Source organism: Mus pahari, chromosome 4, assembly GCF_900095145.1.
Source record: "Mus pahari chromosome 4, PAHARI_EIJ_v1.1, whole genome shotgun sequence".
Classification (NCBI taxonomy): Eukaryota; Metazoa; Chordata; class Mammalia; order Rodentia; family Muridae; genus Mus; species Mus pahari.
In genome coordinates this window covers 126,448,930-126,467,134 of record NC_034593.1, presented here as the reverse complement: position 1 = coordinate 126,467,134, position 18,205 = coordinate 126,448,930, and the positions used below count along the sequence as shown (strand labels likewise).

General features: G+C 38.1%; 1 protein-coding gene across 4 annotated transcripts in view; it reads left to right on the top strand.

The window, feature by feature from the left end:
- Rap1gds1 (Rap1 GTPase-GDP dissociation stimulator 1) overlaps positions 1–18,205 on the top strand; it is a 139,145-nt gene that overhangs the window by 93,971 nt on the left and 26,969 nt on the right. For all 4 annotated transcript variants that reach the window (XM_021195727.2, XM_021195726.2, XM_029537412.1 and 1 more), the window contains 2 exons: positions 13,189–13,317; positions 15,183–15,308. In XM_021195727.2, coding sequence (XP_021051386.1) covers positions 13,189–13,317; positions 15,183–15,308 — 255 coding nt within the window. The remainder of the gene's footprint in view (positions 1–13,188; positions 13,318–15,182; positions 15,309–18,205) is intronic.

Below are 18,205 nucleotides of genomic sequence, written 5' to 3'. Positions count from 1 at the left end.
CTAGCATGCCCATAGAGGTATGGCCTGACAATCTGACTTGATCTCTCTCTGGATTCCAAAAGGTGCCAGGAGAGAACCAACTCCCAAGAATACTCTGAACAGTACACACACACACACACACGCACACGCACACACACGCACGTACACACACATGCATGCACACACACACATGCACACACACACGCACGCATACACATGCACACACACATGCTTAAAAATGTAAAGATCATGAAATTTTAGCTACCACTGGTACTTCTGTAGGTTTCATTTTGAGAAAAAAAAGGAACATAAAGTTGGGTGGATAGGGAGGTGGGGGAATCTAGGAGGAGTTTGGGGAAATGAAATACATTGTATGGAAAAATTATTAATTAAAAGAAAATTCCAGACACAAAGAATTTCTTCAGTTTTAAATAACTTTAATCATAGTAGCCATACTTATTTTATGTTTTTAAGCTAAGGCATCTGTCACCCTTATCATAGCCCAGGTGTTACGTGTATATGATAATGGTTATGTGTAGGATCTGTTATAGGCCAACAGTGTAGAGCACTGGACTAGAGTGATCCTAGAGTGTGCCCGTTAGGTTTATCAACCAGACCCCAGCAAGAATCATTTAGAAAAGGGAGCCTCAACTGAGAAAATACTTTGGTAAGATTTGTTGGTAGGCAGGTCTGTGGGTCATTATCATAGCTAATGATTGATGTGGAAGAACCCAGTCCACTGTGGGTAGTGCCATGCCTGGGCAGATGGGCCTGGGTTTTATGTAAAAGCCAAACCAGGCAGGAAGCAGCATCCCTCCATGGTCTCTGCTTCAGCTCCCTCCTTCAGGCCCTGCTTCAGTTTCTTTTTATCGTGAAGTTTATTTCCTTAGTGAATCTAACCCAGGGACGGTGGCTTGGATTAGCTTCTTTTTCTTCACATTTAGAATAGGAGTAAAAATGAATCCGGAACAATACTGATTAAGACACATTCTGTCCCAGGTTGTCTTTATCCCTGTGTTTTAGTGTTCATTGATCATAACACACAGGAGCATTTCCTCAATGTTGGATGTTTAGGAAAACTCTTGTACTGTATGAAGCATTACTTCCAAAGTTTGTTTAAAATGGCATGGTGCTTCTACATATTTTCTATATACTAGTGTATGTATAAATACACACACACACACACACACGATATTATACACACACAAACATAGGACAAAAAAGAAAGCCCTCAAAATGTAAAATTGTATATTCCAGTGTACTACATTGAATGTATTCTCTAAATGTTTTCTAAGTTTATAAAGACATGGGCCATATACTTTTAAGTTCACACCTTTTAAATCTCAGTTAGTCAATTGAAATGTCCTAGTGTGTTAAGTAAACGTGAGTTGGGGATTACTATTGTGTGGCTGAGTTGTTGAGATTTTTATACTATGCTAACCACTATACCTTATTAAATACCTACTAGCTGTTGGTTTTGATGTTAAAAGAAATCTGGATTTTTACTTCTGTGTAACAGTGCTTTTGAATCCCTTTGCTGAATCAGATAGAGTTCCTGAAGTTCTACTGTAAATGCCTTTTTATTTACAAATGTTTTGTTCCATGTGGTCAAGTGTTGTCTTTACCAATTATAATATCAACGTCTGAAAGCAAAAACTTTTTAAATTTTATCTTAGTAAAATGCAATGGTTCAGCCACTTTGTCAGCGATTTAGATAACCGTATATAGTTTGGTGTTACACTACAAGAATAATACTTCGTTGGCATTGCTAGCTTCTAAGGTGTGCTCTTGCAGTTGGTGCTGGGTATGTAATGCTACATACATATGTAATGTAATGCTACATACATATGTAATGTAATGCTACATACACACCCACTGAGGGCAGCGGAGGAGCAAAGGCCCTGTGGGTTTGTATCTCTGACCTGTTTGTTTTCTGTTTTCTCTGGATTTGTCTAAAATTTGGATTTAAGACAGTTACTCAAGGCCATTGGGTATGATTTTCACATCATGAAAATTTTAAGTGGCAACATTGGTTTTCTGATCTACCCCAACCACTTCACAAAACCTGAGAATTCCCAAATTGGACTTTTAATTACAAGACTCATTATATAAATGGAATTAAGTAATTAATTTTAAAAAATGAATGAATGAATGAATAGGAATGAATAGATGTTCCGAACTCCAGCCAGGGAAGCAGATAGGCTAACTGTAGTTCCTTACTCCCTCAGCTGCTCCAAAACCATGTCTCCAAGTCTTATTTCTAGCTCTGCAGCAGACCACCTGGTGTGGCCTCCCATTTCCAGCCCCCTCTTCAGTGAATCACACAGATCTTCCCCTCCCCCCCGCCCCATTCACTGCTTTATCCCAGACCCCAACATCAGCTGTACTCACAGGCCATATGGACCAAGGAATCAAGTAGGCTCACTGCAGCTCTTCACCTCTCACCCAGCTACTCCAAGTTCATTCCCTTGTCGTCTCCCTAGCTCTGAAGACCACTCTGTACTCCCCAATCCTGACCTGCTGCACCTCCATCCAAACATAGCCCTGCACATACATCTCCAGTGCGTCACACAGATATTCCTTCCTCTTGTGTATTATTTTATCCTAGCTCCCAGCCCCAGCAGGCATTTCCTGGGAACCCAGAGGCCACTACACTACAGAAGCAGGTGGGATAACTATAGAACTTCACCTCTCCCTTCATCCACTAAGTATAATTCCCCCAGTCTCATCTCTCCCTCTATAGCAGACCACCTAGTGTTGCTTCCCATTTCTCTGTGCCCCCATTTCCAATGGATCATACAGAACTTTCCCTCCAAACTTCCTTCACCCAACTCACTGCTTCCTTCTAATCCCTAACTCCAACAACGTTCCCTGGGAACCTGCAGTGCAATTTGGTGAGAAGAGTAGGTAGGCTAACGGTAGATCTTCACCTCTCTAGCAGACTTTCTGTGGTGGCCTGTCCTTACTCTCTGACCCCATTCCCAGAGAACTGAGGAGATTCTGGTAGAACACCTGCTTTCTGGGGACTCTCTGACCTCCTAGCACACCCCCATTCCTAAGTCACCATTCAATACCTAGAAACTCATTTTAACGAGGAACCCCAAGTGGACACTCCTATCAGGATTCCAAAAGAATTCCCTACCAAGCAGCACACAGCCACCTCACAAGAACCAGAGACCACAACAGAAACCAAGGAACAAAACACCCACCCAACAAAGATAAGATGTTAGCACCTAGAAGTACAATGTTCCCAAACACAGCTGCCTAGCTGCCATCATAAAAACACATTGACAGCCAGGACAATAGAGCCCAGCAACCCTGCTACAGCAGGCTCTGAGTACTGCACCATAGCTGAAGCACAATAAAAAGACCTTAAAGTAGCTTTTATGAATATGATAGAGGTCCTTAAAAAGGAAATGGAAAAATGCTTTAAAGAAATCTTATGAAAACACACAATGGGAGAAATAGGATAAAACTGTTCAAGACCTGAAAGTGGAAATAAGGTCAATAAAGATCACCCAAACTGAGGGAAATCTGTAGGTGAAAAATTTAGGAACTGAAACAGGGGCTTCAGAGGTAGGTCTCAGCAACAGAATACAGGAGATCGAAGAGAGACTCTCAGGCCTCCAAGACACAATAGAACAAATGGATACCTTTGTCAAAGAAAATGTTAAATCTAAAATATACCTGGTACAAAAAACTAAAACAAAACAAAAAAAATCCAGGAAATCTGAAATAGAATGAAAAGAGCAAGTCTAAGTAATTGGAATAGAGGAAGGAAATGGAACACTGGACAAAGGCACAGAAGACATCTTTAGCAAAACCATAGAAGAAAAATCCCCTAATCTATCAAGGAGATGCCTGTCAAGATACAATAAGCATAGAGAAAACAAAATAAGAGTGGACTAGAAAAGAAAGTACCCTAAGCACAGAATAGTCAAAATACTAAGCGTACAAAACAAGGGGAAAAGACCAGGCAGTATATCAAGGCAGACCTATTAGAATAACATCTGAGTTACCAATGGAGTCTCTAAAATCTACAGGGACCATCTAGACAGTCTATCATCTCTAAGGGACCACAGATGCCAGTCCAGACTACTACTATACTCAGCAAAACGGAATGACCATAGATATAGAAAATAAGACACTCCATGATAGAGCCATTTAAGCAACATCTATCTACAGACCCAATCCTACAAAAGAAGATACAAGGAAACGCCAACCGAAAGAGGCTAACTACACCCAAGAAAACACATACATACCACAATAGCAACCCAAGAGTGATTGACAAACCATGCTCACTCATAAATGAGACCCCGGTGGTCTCAGTTCCACAATAAGGAATACACAGGTATTCCAAGCAAATGAACCTAACAAGCAAGTGTGTAGTCAAACAACCAATCAGAAAAGATAGGAAGGACTTAAATGCTTTATCAAAGGAAAAAAATTCAAGAGAACATTGCAATCGTATCTATGGTCCAAATAGGAGGACAACCAAGTTCATAAACACTATTACAGCTTTAATCACATATTGATGCTCACATGCTAATATTGGGGGACTTCAGTACCCCACTCTCGCCAATAAACAAGTCATCCAAACAAAAACCAGAAGTGCTAGAGCTAACTGATGCTATACACAGAACATTTCACCAAGTCTCAAAAGAATATACCTTCTCCGCATGTCCACTATTAACCACATACTTGAACAGAAAGCAAGTTACAGGATAGATACAGAAAATTGAAATAACATTCTGCATCTTATCTCGACTACCTTGGATTAGAGCTAGACATAACAGAAACAGCAGAAAGCTTACACACTCATGGAAACACACTGTTGAATGAAAAAAAAATGGGTCAAGACAAATTAAGAAAAAAATTTAAAACTTTCTAGAATTGAATGAAATAGAATATACAATATACCCAAACTTATGGAGACACAGTGAATACAGTTCAAAGTGGAAAGTTCATAGCACTAAGTGCTTAAATTAAAAAGTAAACAACAAAAAAATCAATAAAACAAAGACTTGATTCTTTGAGAAAATCAGTAATATCGACAAACCCTTACTCAAATTAAGTGGAAGGCAGAAAGAAAATATCTAAGTTAATGAAATTAGAAATAAAAAGGGGGGCATAACAATAGACACCAAGGAAGTCCAGAGAGTCATAAAGACATACTTCAAAGATCGAATTGGAAAATCTTAACGAAGTGGGTAATTTCCTCTATACGTACCTCTTACCAAAGTTAAATCATAATTGGATAAGCAGTTTAAACAGACCTATAACTGCTCATGAATTAGAAGTAGAAATTGATAGTCTTCCAACATAAGTAAGCTCAGGGCCTGATGGTTTTAGTGCAAATTCTTCCATACATTGGAAGAAAAATTAATACCAATACTTTAAGTTATTGTACAAGTGGCTCGTAAGAAACATTGTCCAGCTTGTTTAATGAGACTACAGTTAATCTGATACCACACCATAGACCCAAAAAAGAAAATTATAGACCACTTTCCCTTATGAGCACAGATGCAAAAATTCTTAATAAAATACTTGCATACTGAATTTAAAAATATATCAAAATTATCATCTACCATGATCAACTAGGCTGCATTCCACTAGATGAACATGCATAAATCTATAAATCTATTATATAAACAGACAAAAGTCACATCATTTCATTGGTGCAGAAAGGCCTTAGATAAAATCCTTCATGATAAAATTCCTGGAGACTTTTATACAGGGTCATACATCAGCATAATAAATATAGTTTACAGCCAGCCCATAGCCATGGCCAACATGAAATTAAAGGGAGATACGCTCAAAGTAGTTCCACTAAAATAATGAACAAGTCGAGGTCGTCCACTTTCTCCATACTAGTCAATGCAGTACTTGAAGTTTCAGTAAAGCAGTACAACAATTGAAGGAGACCAAGGGATGCAAACTGGGAAGGAAGAAGTCAAAATATCTCTCTTTGCAGACAATATGATTGTATATATAAACAACCCTAAAAATTCCACTGAAGGGGCTGGAGAGATGGCTCAGCAGTTAAGAGCACCAACTGCTCTTCCAGAGGTCCTGAATTCAATTCCAAACAACTACATGGTGGCTCACAACCATCTGTAATGGGATTTGGTGTGTCTGAAGACACCTACAGTGTACATAAAATGAATCTTTTTTTAAAAATTCCACTGGAAAACTACAGTTAATAAAACTGACCGAAGCGCCGGGCCTGGCGGCGCAGGCCTTTAATCCCAGAACTCGGAAGGCAGAGGCAGGCGGATTTCTGAGTTCGAGGCCAGCCTGGTCTACCAAGTGAGTTCCAGGACAGCCAGGGCTATTCAGAGAAACCCTGTCTCGAAAAACCAAAAAACAAAAAAACAAAAACTGACCGAGAAAGAAATCTGGGAAACACCACCTTTCACAAATAACCTCAAATAATACAAAATGTCTTGGAATGATTCTAAGCAAGTGAGTGAAAGATCTATATGACAAAACTTCCAAGACATTGAAGAAAGAAATTGAAGATATCAGAAGATTGAAAGACCTCCCATACTCATGGATGAGGAGGATTAATATACAAATGGCCATCCTATCGAAAGCAGTCTTCAGATTTATTTCAGTTCCCATTGAAATTCTAAGACATTTCTTCACAGATCTTGAAAGATCAAATTTTCAGCTTTGTATAGGTGCACACAAAACCCAAGAATAGCTAAAACAATCCTGAAAAATAAAAGAAATGCTGGAAGTCATTATCCTGGATTTTAAGTTGTATTACAGTAGTAAAAACAGTATGATAATAATATAAAAAATAGACATGTTGATCAGTAGAATTGAACTGCAGACACAGATGTAAATCCTGACATGTATAGACACCTAATTTTGATAAAGAAGACAGAAACACGCACTCAGTAAATTTTTTTTAAAAACCTTCAACAAATGGTGCTGTCACACAGATGTCTGCATGAAGAAGAATGCAAATAGATCCATACTTATCACCCTACATACAACTCAGGTCCCAGTGGATTAAAGATCTCAACATAAAACCAAATAGGATGAACCTGATAGAAGAAAAGTGGAGAATGACCTTGAATGTGTACAGGGAAACAATTTCTGAGCAGAGCAACATTAAAACGGGTACTAAGGTCAACAATTAATAAATGGAACCTTATGAAACTGAGGAGCTCCTACACAGGAACTTGACACCATCCTATAAACAAAGCAGCAACCTGAAGAATGAGACAATATTTTCACCAAACTACATATCCAATAGAAGGCTAATATCCAAAATCGTAGAGAACTCAAAAAACAAAAAACAAAAACTAGATACCAAGATATCAGATAACCAATCAAAAAATGGGCTACATAAGTAAACAGAATTCTCAAAAGAAGAAACTCAAATGGCTAAACACTTAAAGAAATGAGCAACATCCTTAGCCATCACAGAAGTGCAGATCAATACTAATCTGAGGCCAGCCATACCATTCTTGAGCATATGTCCAAAAGATGCTTCATCCTGACACAGTTAACTTTCTCAACCATATTCATTACTGCTTTGTATATAACAGCCAAAATCTGGGAACAACTGAGATGTCCCTCAACATAAGACTAAATAAAGAAAATATGGTAAGTTTACATAATGGAGTATTACTCCCATCATTTAAAAAAATTAAATTTGCAGATAAATGGATGGAAAATGTGTGATTTTGAAGTGTAAAAACTACATTATTCTAGAATGGTGAATAAAAATATTTTTAAAAGACAAAATCTTATTCTTATAAAAACTAGATAGTTTATATCCTTGTTTGTAAAGTCTTCATGCTAAGGTATATACACTAACTTGGCATGTAGCTTAGTTTGCTAAACAAAACCTGAGCTTATTTTAGCAGTACCATATGAGGAGAGAGCTGTTGATTATTTTTCTTAATAAGAGGTTTTTTTATGCCACATCCACTAATGCTGCTCTAAGAGTTTTAACCTTAATAGCCAGTTTCTGAGATAGGAACATGCTTTTAAAATCAAAGTAGACATGCTCACAGAACTAGAGTTTGTTTGCACTCAATAATTTAACCTAAAGATGGTACTGAGAAAAATTAGCTAGTACATAAAGAGATGTTTGCCACAGAGATGTTGGGAATGCAGCTTGGGCTGGGAATAATAGATTGCTGTCCATTTCCTCTTACAAGTCTGTCTTTGGGGTTGTTGCTACAGTTTCCTATCCTGTGTTTACTATCCTTCACATTCAGAGTTTCACGAAAGACAAAGCATGTTATGTTGAGACTACTTTATTTTCAGAGCCCTGAAAGAATTTCTGTGAATTCTCTATTTTATTAACTTTTAGCATGAACTTATTGGTTAAGCTCCCAATAATCTCAAGATGAAAGCATCTTGATTTGCTCTTTTTCTTTCTGAAGTTCCTATGTGTCGCTGAAACCTGAGGATTAATGGGGCATTCTGAATGTGAAACACATATGCATGTTTCTTTTTTTAAAACCTCTTAAAATAATGGTTTGGAGGTTGGTTTTTAAATATTTAACTGTGTTTTATATACCCTTAGCACTGGGTTTAGAATAACTCTTTCTTTCTCCCCTGTGTTCCTGGTAACCTGTAAAGTGGAAGAAGTCTTTACCTGCACAGGTGCAATTGTGTAGCCAAGTAACACCACTCACCCTCTTAGTGACTGTATTTACATCAGCTTTCATTTCAGAAGTAAAGAGCTAAATCCAGCCTGCGGTCTGATGCTGCGTCACTGGAAGCATCTCTGACTCTTAATGCTCATATCCTAGTGTGGGGAGTGCAGTCCCATTAAGTCACGGGTGGTTTTCTTCAGTTTCTATTATGCTCCCTTGTTTTTTAACCAGTTCGTAATGGAGCATTTCATCGAGACTTCTGCCTTTTGATTTTCACTGCACCAACTTGTGCTGCTCATTTACTCTAGCTTAGAGTTTGAATGCACTGTCCTACCTATATTCTGTGACTGAGAGAAATACCATACATACAATACTAATGTATAGGGAGTGTTTCCTTTTGATAAAGTTTCATCTTTAAGTCTTACCAACAAGGTTAATAATCTTTTAGTATTGTCTGTAGAACACTTAGCTAAACATGTTATAAACTTAAGAAACCTATTTTTAGTAATAGATTAATATAACAGTTATTGGCGTTTCGGCATACTTTTGTACACCTATAGTCTATACCAGTGTTTAAAACATGAAACTTAAAACTCAGGGGGAAAAAGTTCCTCAACTTGAGATCTTCTCTCCAGATCTCCATTCTTTGGAGTTTCCATGAATGTGACCTGAAGAACTTGGAACCATTGAAATTCAAATGTAGGTAGGTAAGTGTTCACACCAGCGCATGCGTTGATTGCCTTCTATCTCTTTGTATATGCATCTGTATTGCACCCCCTCAGTGCCTTTCTTCCTCCTCCTCCCCATAGATCATGTAGGGCCTGTGTCATCTTGATATAATGTGGTTTTGTAAATCTGTACTTCAGTCAGTATTTGTCTGTGTTGTGTGTCAGGAGCAGTTGTAGAAATTCTTCAGACATTTATGACATTGTGTTGTCTAAAGGCTGTCTCCCACATACGTGTTTGCTGTCTATGAGCCTGGGTCGTATCGTGTGTTTCTGTGTTTGTAGAATCTCTGATACAAATTCACCTAGAGTTGTTGGTGTTTGTGAAGGGATGCAAACGTCACAGTCTTGCTCTTGTTCCACATATTTTCACTGTGTTCAGAAAATGTGAATTACTTGTGGTTCTACAGAGTCCTGCCTATTGGTCTTTAATTTAAAACTCTTGTTCCAGATTAGATTTATGAGAGCATGGATGTCAGATGTTATCTGTTGAAGAACATTCACAAGCTTTCTTTGGACAAACAAAAAATACCAGTTATATATACAGTGTTTCCATTAGTAAAAACATACCACACGAAAAAGATGAAGACTTACTTAATAGTAACATACATAGTTATATCTGAAATAAATTAGATCTGGAATAGTCTTCTAGACCCAAGTAGTAGAGCCTGTTCAAATAAACAAGGTGAAAAAGTAAGATGCCTTAGGGAAGTAATTTCTTTCAAAATATATGGACCCAACACCTAGTTTTAACATGTTTTCTCTTGTTGTTGGTTTTCCCCCTTATATTTATTATAGCGGACAAGTATTTCATTAACAATCAAATGTTTTCCCATGATTTCTTCCTCCACACCCTCAACTCTTAAAAAATCCGGTAATTCTTTTACAGTGACTCTTAAATGTCTGATCTCTGAGCCCTTTTAGTTGTAAAAAATAAAGATCTTGAAGAACTTTTTATTGTGTAAATTATTACTAGCAATGCTTATAGTGATAGAAATTAAATTTTTAAGTATTTCCTATAACATTTTAAAGTGGTAAGCACATTATATGTTAACATCAACAGTCTATGAAAAATGTTTTCAAAAATAACGTTGCTGACAAAAACAAGATTTTTACTGTGACAATTGTAACCAGAAAGAATCTAGAAGTTATTTAAGTGCCACTGCCTGGATTCAGCCAGAGCACAAGTGTTTTTACCGCTCATTCTGTTACAGTGACAGAACACATGTCAGCATTGAAAACAACAGACAAAATCCTGGCATTTTTATAAGACACACTCCCCTTTGGTAACTGTTCTGGAAGGGTTTCAGCAATTCCACTAGAGAACCCTAGGTGTTCTAGGACACCTCCATCCATAAAGTGAAAGTTTGTACCTGCTTAGTTCGTTTTTGTTTTTATTTTTGTTTTTTTTTTTTTCTCATCTGGGTCTTCAGTATTCAAAGAGAATTTATGTGAAAAAATCTTTGAGTTATTTGAGTATGATTATTGCTCTTAGTTAGCATCAGAGAAATAGAAAAGAATGCACCCAATTGGTCCAAGTGAGTCTGTCCAGTTAGATGACTGTATGTTTTCTCTTGTGTATAGTATGTATGTTTTATATGTGAGTATATAATTAATTTGGCTCCTGAGTAGTTTTTAAACATGTTTTTAAAAAGAGGCAATTTTTGCAAAGTATGGTGACTAACACCATTTGGCCATGCTCTTCCTAGTGATCTGCTCTCATTTAAATGTTATTGGTGCAGTTTGTGATTTAAAGACTTTGTTAAGCTATGCTTTAATTTTTTTTTCCTCTTTTACCCTGAAACCTAAATTTATGACATTTTTAAAGTAGTCCAAGGAAGTGATAGAGATGCCAAGGTAGGCGAATGTGGAGAGCCTCCATCATCCTGTTGATTTAGTTATCCTACTCATAAAATGTTACTCCTCTGATGTGCTTGCACTGTTGGGAGTTTAGAAAGCTCCTCCTGACAGCCCTGAGGGGGTGCGTGATGCTTCTGTGAGCAGCCGGAGAGCAGAGTTTGACTCCCACTCAATGTATGCGCTAGTGCTCACGCTTACGTACCTGAGATTTAGTGTCAAGCAGCCCCGCAGTCTGTGATAAGATAGGATGAGTAGAGACAGTACTTAATGAACAGTGACATGCTGGGTTGGGCTACCTGTACCGAACACTATACTGGTAAGTAACCGGAATAGTTTCTAACTCAGAAAGGTTCGTGGTGCATGATCATTACAAATAATATTATATTTACAGTGGAAGTATTCAGCCCATGTATAACATACTGCACTGTATTCTATAACATAAGCGTTATGCTTGTAAGTGTTGAGAATCATTCATTTAAGTACTTCCTGTTACATTCAGGAAAGCTTTCACATTAAAGTATAAAAGCTCATTATTTCATTGAGTGAACATTTTACTTCATTTAGAATAAGCTTCACCGCCAATTTTGAAATGTTTTATTAGATCATTTGAACAGTAAATGTAGCTCTCCCATTTTCTCAGGCCTACCTTCTATTCTTGTTTGTGATAATAGGCCCTTTCTAGTACAGACAGGCCCCAATAATCATAATTAGCTATAATTACCTACTGGTTTTCAGGGGCAGTTATTAGTCTTGACCATCTCTTCATAATTCATTCTAAAAGCCATAAAGAGTTAACAACAAAGACCACCAGGCAGGTAATGAGCTGGCATGTCAGAGAGCTCAGCCCTTCTCTGTGTTTGTTGCTGAGAGTCACCCTGTCCTCCAGGTGAAGAGCTTTGAATAATGGGATTGGTAGCTATCAAGGGATTTGTGCCATGAAGAAAGTATGTTTTGTAAGAAACAGTTTATCTTCACACCCCAGATCACTTTAAAGGATTTTGAGAGAATTATTAGCTCTTAAATAGCGTATCATTTTAAAGTTGGAGGGAAAGCCTTGGAAAGGCTTTCTCATGAACCCATTACTGACAAGTAGTGCTTTGTGTAAACGCATGAACCCTTGCCGTTCTTCTCAGCCTAGTCTAAGAGGTACTACTTCGGGTTTTCGTTTGGGTTCATTTGCCTTTAACCTTGCTGCGGGTATCTTATTTATTATCGGTGTCCATGAAAACTCACTGTGGAGATACAAGGCATGTTTAGCGATTTAAAACTGGTTATTTAGAAAATGTTAGCCACAGTGGCAGTGTTGCCTGACATTTCACCCCACCGAGGTGACCCAGCTCTGTAATTAAGTAAAGCCAGTAAGGAAGCTCCTGTAGACTACTCCCCCTTGTTACAGCCGCATTCCTTCCCAGTGGTCAGCAGAGACCAGTCTGCAGGCAGACACTCGGAGCTAGTCGCTTTGCTTGTCAAGTACTTTTGATATATTTTGTGATTTTGAAGGAACTGTGTTTTAAAGATTCTTTTCTTCTTTCTCAGTCTCTAAACTTCCTGGTTTTCTCTTAGTCTTTGCATATATTCTGTGAGTTGCTGTTACACAAATGTTTCTAACCATTTCATTTAAAACCAATGCTGGGTTTATTTGTATATCTTAAAAGCCTGATCATTAAATAAATTAATGGTATATGAAGACCCCGTTTAGAAGAAAAAAAATAATGGCTTGATAATATTTTTGAAACTATTTCATTTCTGAATTTCTGGTAATCATTGAAAAGATTAAAAATTCAGGACTTCTGAACTATTGTGATATAAGTATTCAAGTCAATCTAATGAGTGAACTGGGGCTGGAGATGGCTCAACCACTACAAGGCTCACAACCAAAATGTCAGCTGAGTGGACTTTTCCGTTGGCCTTCACTGTCATTCAGAAAGAGCTGAGTTCCAGAAAATAACACGTTTGCTAATATAAACACATCTTCCCATTTTCTCTGTGTGTTTTTACAGATTCCCTTCAGGCCCAGCTTATTAATATGGGTGTTATCCCGACCTTAGTGAAGCTACTGGGCATTCACTGCCACAATGCAGCTCTCACCGAGATGTGTCTCGTTGCATTCGGGAATTTAGCAGAACTCGGTAAGTCTACGCCACAAGTCTCGAGTGTCATTAACCTATTAATGCTCTTACAGTGACTGTTTCTTTATGAACCTGGGATCCACTTAAATTATTTTAGTTTTTCTTTTGCGTATTCAAGATGCTTTCTTCAGTGTTTAGAAAAATGAAATTAGATCTTTTTTTTGTAATTTGTTTACAATTGTAACTATTTTGCTTCTCTGATTATATTATGTATTAGGACTTAAACATTAGGAGCTTTGAATATAGAGCCCAGAAGTAGAGTGCTTCTAAGAGTTAACAAAGCCTGTGGCTTTACTCACACCAGAACACAAGCAAAAAGAAACATATTATATCTTCTTCTTCTTAAATATGAATTATTTGATTATAGAACTCTAAAAGTATCAGCAACCTATGTTACTTCCCTGTCTATTTACAAAACCCCTAAAATTGACAGGTTTTCTATATATGAGAAAATATTCTCATATTATACATTTAAAGATCATACTATGTGTGTGTGCATGCCACACAGCATGAGTGTGAGGGTCACTTGCAAGAACCGCCTCAGCCCTTCTATGACGTAGGTTTGAAGTCAGGTTCCCAGTTACCTGCGAGCCGTCTTGTGGCGCCTAAGTGTTTGTAAGAGCATTATTATAAGAAAACCCGAGAGACCTTTGACAATAAGACGACAGGTAGAACAGGACCAGTGCTGCAGACATTCCTTTGTCATAACCAAAGGACTTCATCTCTGCCCTCATCTCTTTCTGTTCCATTTTTTCCCTCTATTTTCTGTGTTTCTTCTTTCTCCTTTGCTTCCCTTCCAACTTTTAGGATGAATCATTCCCACAGCCATGTTGATAATTCATTATGTTTGCAGGAAAGTCACTAGTGTTTTGCCCTAATGTAATAGTTAAAGCATAGATATATTTATTTATCTTCTACTTTATAATGAAACAAAAGGCACCTGTTCTTAACTATTGATTTTTCTAAACACACTATAAATTGAAAGCCATATAGTACTTTAGTTTGACTCAAAGTTTAAAATAATAGAGATGTATGTGTGTGTGTCTATGTCTGTCTGCTTGTCTGGAGATTTGATGGCAACTTTGGTAAATCTCTCCAATGTGGGTTACAAATATCAAACTCAGATGTTGCATGCCTTTAATCTCTGCATATGGGAGAGGCAAGTGGATCTCTTGTGAATATAAGGCCAGCCTGGGCTTCAGTGAGGCTAGCCAAGCTATAGAGTAAGACCCGGTCTGAAAAATAAGGAGAAAGACTTTAAACAATATTTCCAGGGCAAGTAAGGTATCTCAATAGGTATTACCTAGACATGCTGAACAGGATAGAGGGCGAGGCTTCAAGAATGCTGGTGGGTTGGCCTTAAAATAGTGATAGAGGACATGCACAAGGCCTGAGAGTCAGTCTGTAACACCGCAAAGACAAAGAACAGAAATACAGTGTTATTTATTAGCATGTCAGAACCAGTACAAAAGCATCTCAGTTAAGTGACATTAAAGATACATTGGTGTCATCTTTTATTTAGCAATGTAAAATATAATTTGTTCCGAACAGTTTCCTCCTCCTTTGCATGAAAGCCTTGAAAGTGTGAATTTATGACTTAGTGATTTTATCGTTGCTATGGTTACCTGTATGTTACACAGTGAACAATTTTTATGGCTTCAAATGAAATTGGGTCAGAACATTTTCTCTAAAGTTTTAGACATTTTCTTTTTCAAGGGCATTAAAGGTCAGTTTGATTGCTTCCTGTGTGTGAAGAACATTTGTGTTCAGTAACAATACAAAGGACGGAGTGCCAAAAGTAGCAGCAGACAGATCTCTGCATTTAATTTTGTTTGCCTACTCTAGATTGTTCTGCTATTTTTCAGAGTCGAGTAAAGAACAGTTTGCTAGCACAAACATTGCTGAAGAACTGGTAAAACTATTCAAGAAACAAATAGAACATGATAAAAGAGAAATGATTTTCGAAGTTCTAGCTCCGTTGGCAGAGAATGGTAAGGAAAAAAAACACCTTTTGATGTTTGGTTGTGTAGTGTGTCTCAGGTGCTGCAATGCCAGTTCTTAATTCAAAAACCTTCTTTGCACTATTAATGTTGTTATATTTTTTTATTTTTATAACTCTAACTTCAGGTATACTATCTTTTCCATGACTGTATCTAAATTTGGAGAAGCCTCTTTCCAAGTTTGATTTTTAAAGTCTTAGCAAAGATGCTTCTACAGTTATTTCTGCTCTGATGTAGAAGATAACGAGGGCTATGGAGATGGTTTAATGGGTACAGACTTTGCCATTCAGGCATCAGGTTGCAGAACCCATGTAAGTCAAGTGTGGCAGAGGAGAGGTTGAAACAGAGCCCTGGGTGTTGGTTCCTACACAGCCTGCCCAGTTAGTGAGCTTCTGGTTCAGTGAGCCATCTGTCTCAAAAAATAGGGTCAGGGGTGACTGAGGAAGACTCCCAGCGATGGCATCCGGCCTAAATGTGCATCGTCACACAACCACATTTGAAAAAGAAAAGTGAGGTAAAGAGATTAATCCTATATGAACCCTTCTAAAGACACAAGAGGATACAGCGAGGCTTTCCAGGCCTGTCTACAGTGAGAATATTGATGCGTCACACCATCTTAAGAAATGGACCCAGAAAGATAAGAGTGTATCGGGAAACAAATGTCTGCATTGTAAGTGATATTTCACATATAATATCTTTCACATATTCAGAATACGACAAAACACTGATAAGGCAACACAATAAAATTATAAGAACAGATAGCATTGAATGTCCAGATGCTGGAATTCTTCTCCACTGATTTAAAGTAAGGATGCTGGGAGCTAGAAAGGGTGGTACTTGCTGAGGAAAATGCTTGCTGGGCAAGTGTGAGGACCTAAGTTCAAATCCCAGAACCCACATAAACCCATGCATGTAGAATCCCAATGCTCCTGCAGCACAGTGGAGGACAGTAGCCTGTTGTGCTCAGCCGTGAACAAGAGAGAGAGAGACTGTCTTAACAAGGCAAAAGGTGAGGACCAACGCCCGAGGCTGTCCTCTGACCTCCATGTGTGCACCGTGAACACCCACATCATATTCACACACACATGCACACGTACACACAAACAAAAGATTAAAACAGGTCAGTGAGTATGGTTAGAGAGATGAAAAGCAATGTTTAAGAAAGATTTTTAAATAATAAAAATGCAATACAGCAGATTTAGAAATAAACAGAAATTCCAGAATTGAAATTTCTAACCTAAATTAAGTACTTGCTGGCAGGCAGGCTTATCAGCAGGATACATATAGTTGAATTAGGGAACCTGTGAGCTGAAGCACAGTAGGAACTCCTGAATGAAGTCTACAGAAAAGGAGAAAATTGCACAGAGGGAGGTGGATCATCGCGCTCCCTTTTGGTAATGGTGGTGGTGGTGGTTACTGGTTTTGTTGTTTTGGTACCAAGAGAGACTAAATGTTTTGGGAATGGATGTACACCAGCCACATTTGAAGACGGGTAAGCAGAGATCCCAATTACAAAGGTACCAACGTTCTGGTCAGCATACGGTAGGCAGAGCAAGTTTTTAGACAGCCAGGGCCACCTCAGAGATGCCCTGTCTGAGAAAGACTTCTAGAAGGAAATGCATACACACAAAATTTAAAATACAACACGGAATGAAAATTCAGATTCTGCTAAGCAGACTTGGGAACGAGGACAAATACAGTTGGAGGCATTCCCATTGCATTTTTTTTCCCTTGAGTCAGGATCTCTCTATTATGTAGCTCTGGATGCCCTGGAACTTACTATGTAGCCCAGGCTGGCCCTCAACTCAAGAGTCCCACTTGCCTCTGCCTTCCGAGTGCTGGGATTAAAGACATGTGCCGCTACACCCAGGTCTGCATTAAATTTTAAAATTTATTTTAGATAAAGTACTGGCTTTAATTTGTAATTAAAAACTAGAAAGTTTATCTTAAACTATAGGAGGCTATCCTGACACCAAACCAAAAAACCTGAGTTCAGTTCCCAAAGCCACATGTATAAGTAGAGAACAAGTTCCTGCAAGTTGTCCTCTGATCTCTGCATGAGCATACATTCCCCTCTCCGTTCACACACACACACACACGCTCTCACATGCGCGCGCACACACACACATGTATGCATGCACATACACACACAAATAGTAATAAGAAAAGAGCACTAAACTAGCTATTAGGAATGAATATTTGGTGAAGTAATAAAATTGCAAGTGATTTGTCATATCAACTAGGGCAGTGACATGAGACCTGCAAAAGGAGGTTTGTGATCAGAAAGAAATGCATAGAGGGACTTCTTGTACAGTTGACAATTTCTTGATCTGGGTAATAAAGAATAATTTACATAGTTGCTTATGTTTAATATGTATATTCTCTGCAAATGTGGCTTTTCTCTGCCTTTTAAATAAAGGTTATATCCTAGATAATCTTGATTGCCAGACTGGTAGACTTAGGTTGAGAAGGACCTAAGATTGAAGCACACCTCTGAGTGTGTTTGTGAGGGTCTCCAAGGTTAGCTAAAGGGGTAGAGACTATCCTTACTGTGTCCAGCAACTTCCTAGCTGTGCTGCCCCTTCCTCAGTGTGACCTCCTGAAACATGGGCCTAAGTATAACCTGCCCTTTACTTAGTATATTTAATATGTACATGCAATATACACATGTATACACATTCAAATAAGTGATAAAGATATACCTTGTGTGTTGATAAATGCGCTAGGATGTCTGCTTTGCCAAAATGTCTGGCTGGTCTTAACTAAGGCAATGTAAGGTTTCTAAATTGGTGATTACAGTCAAACTGTGAGACAAAAGATCTGTAAGCCTCCATCTTTGCATATTTTACCCGTTCCTAATGCCTTAAATCTTGCTCTTTAGGGAGAAA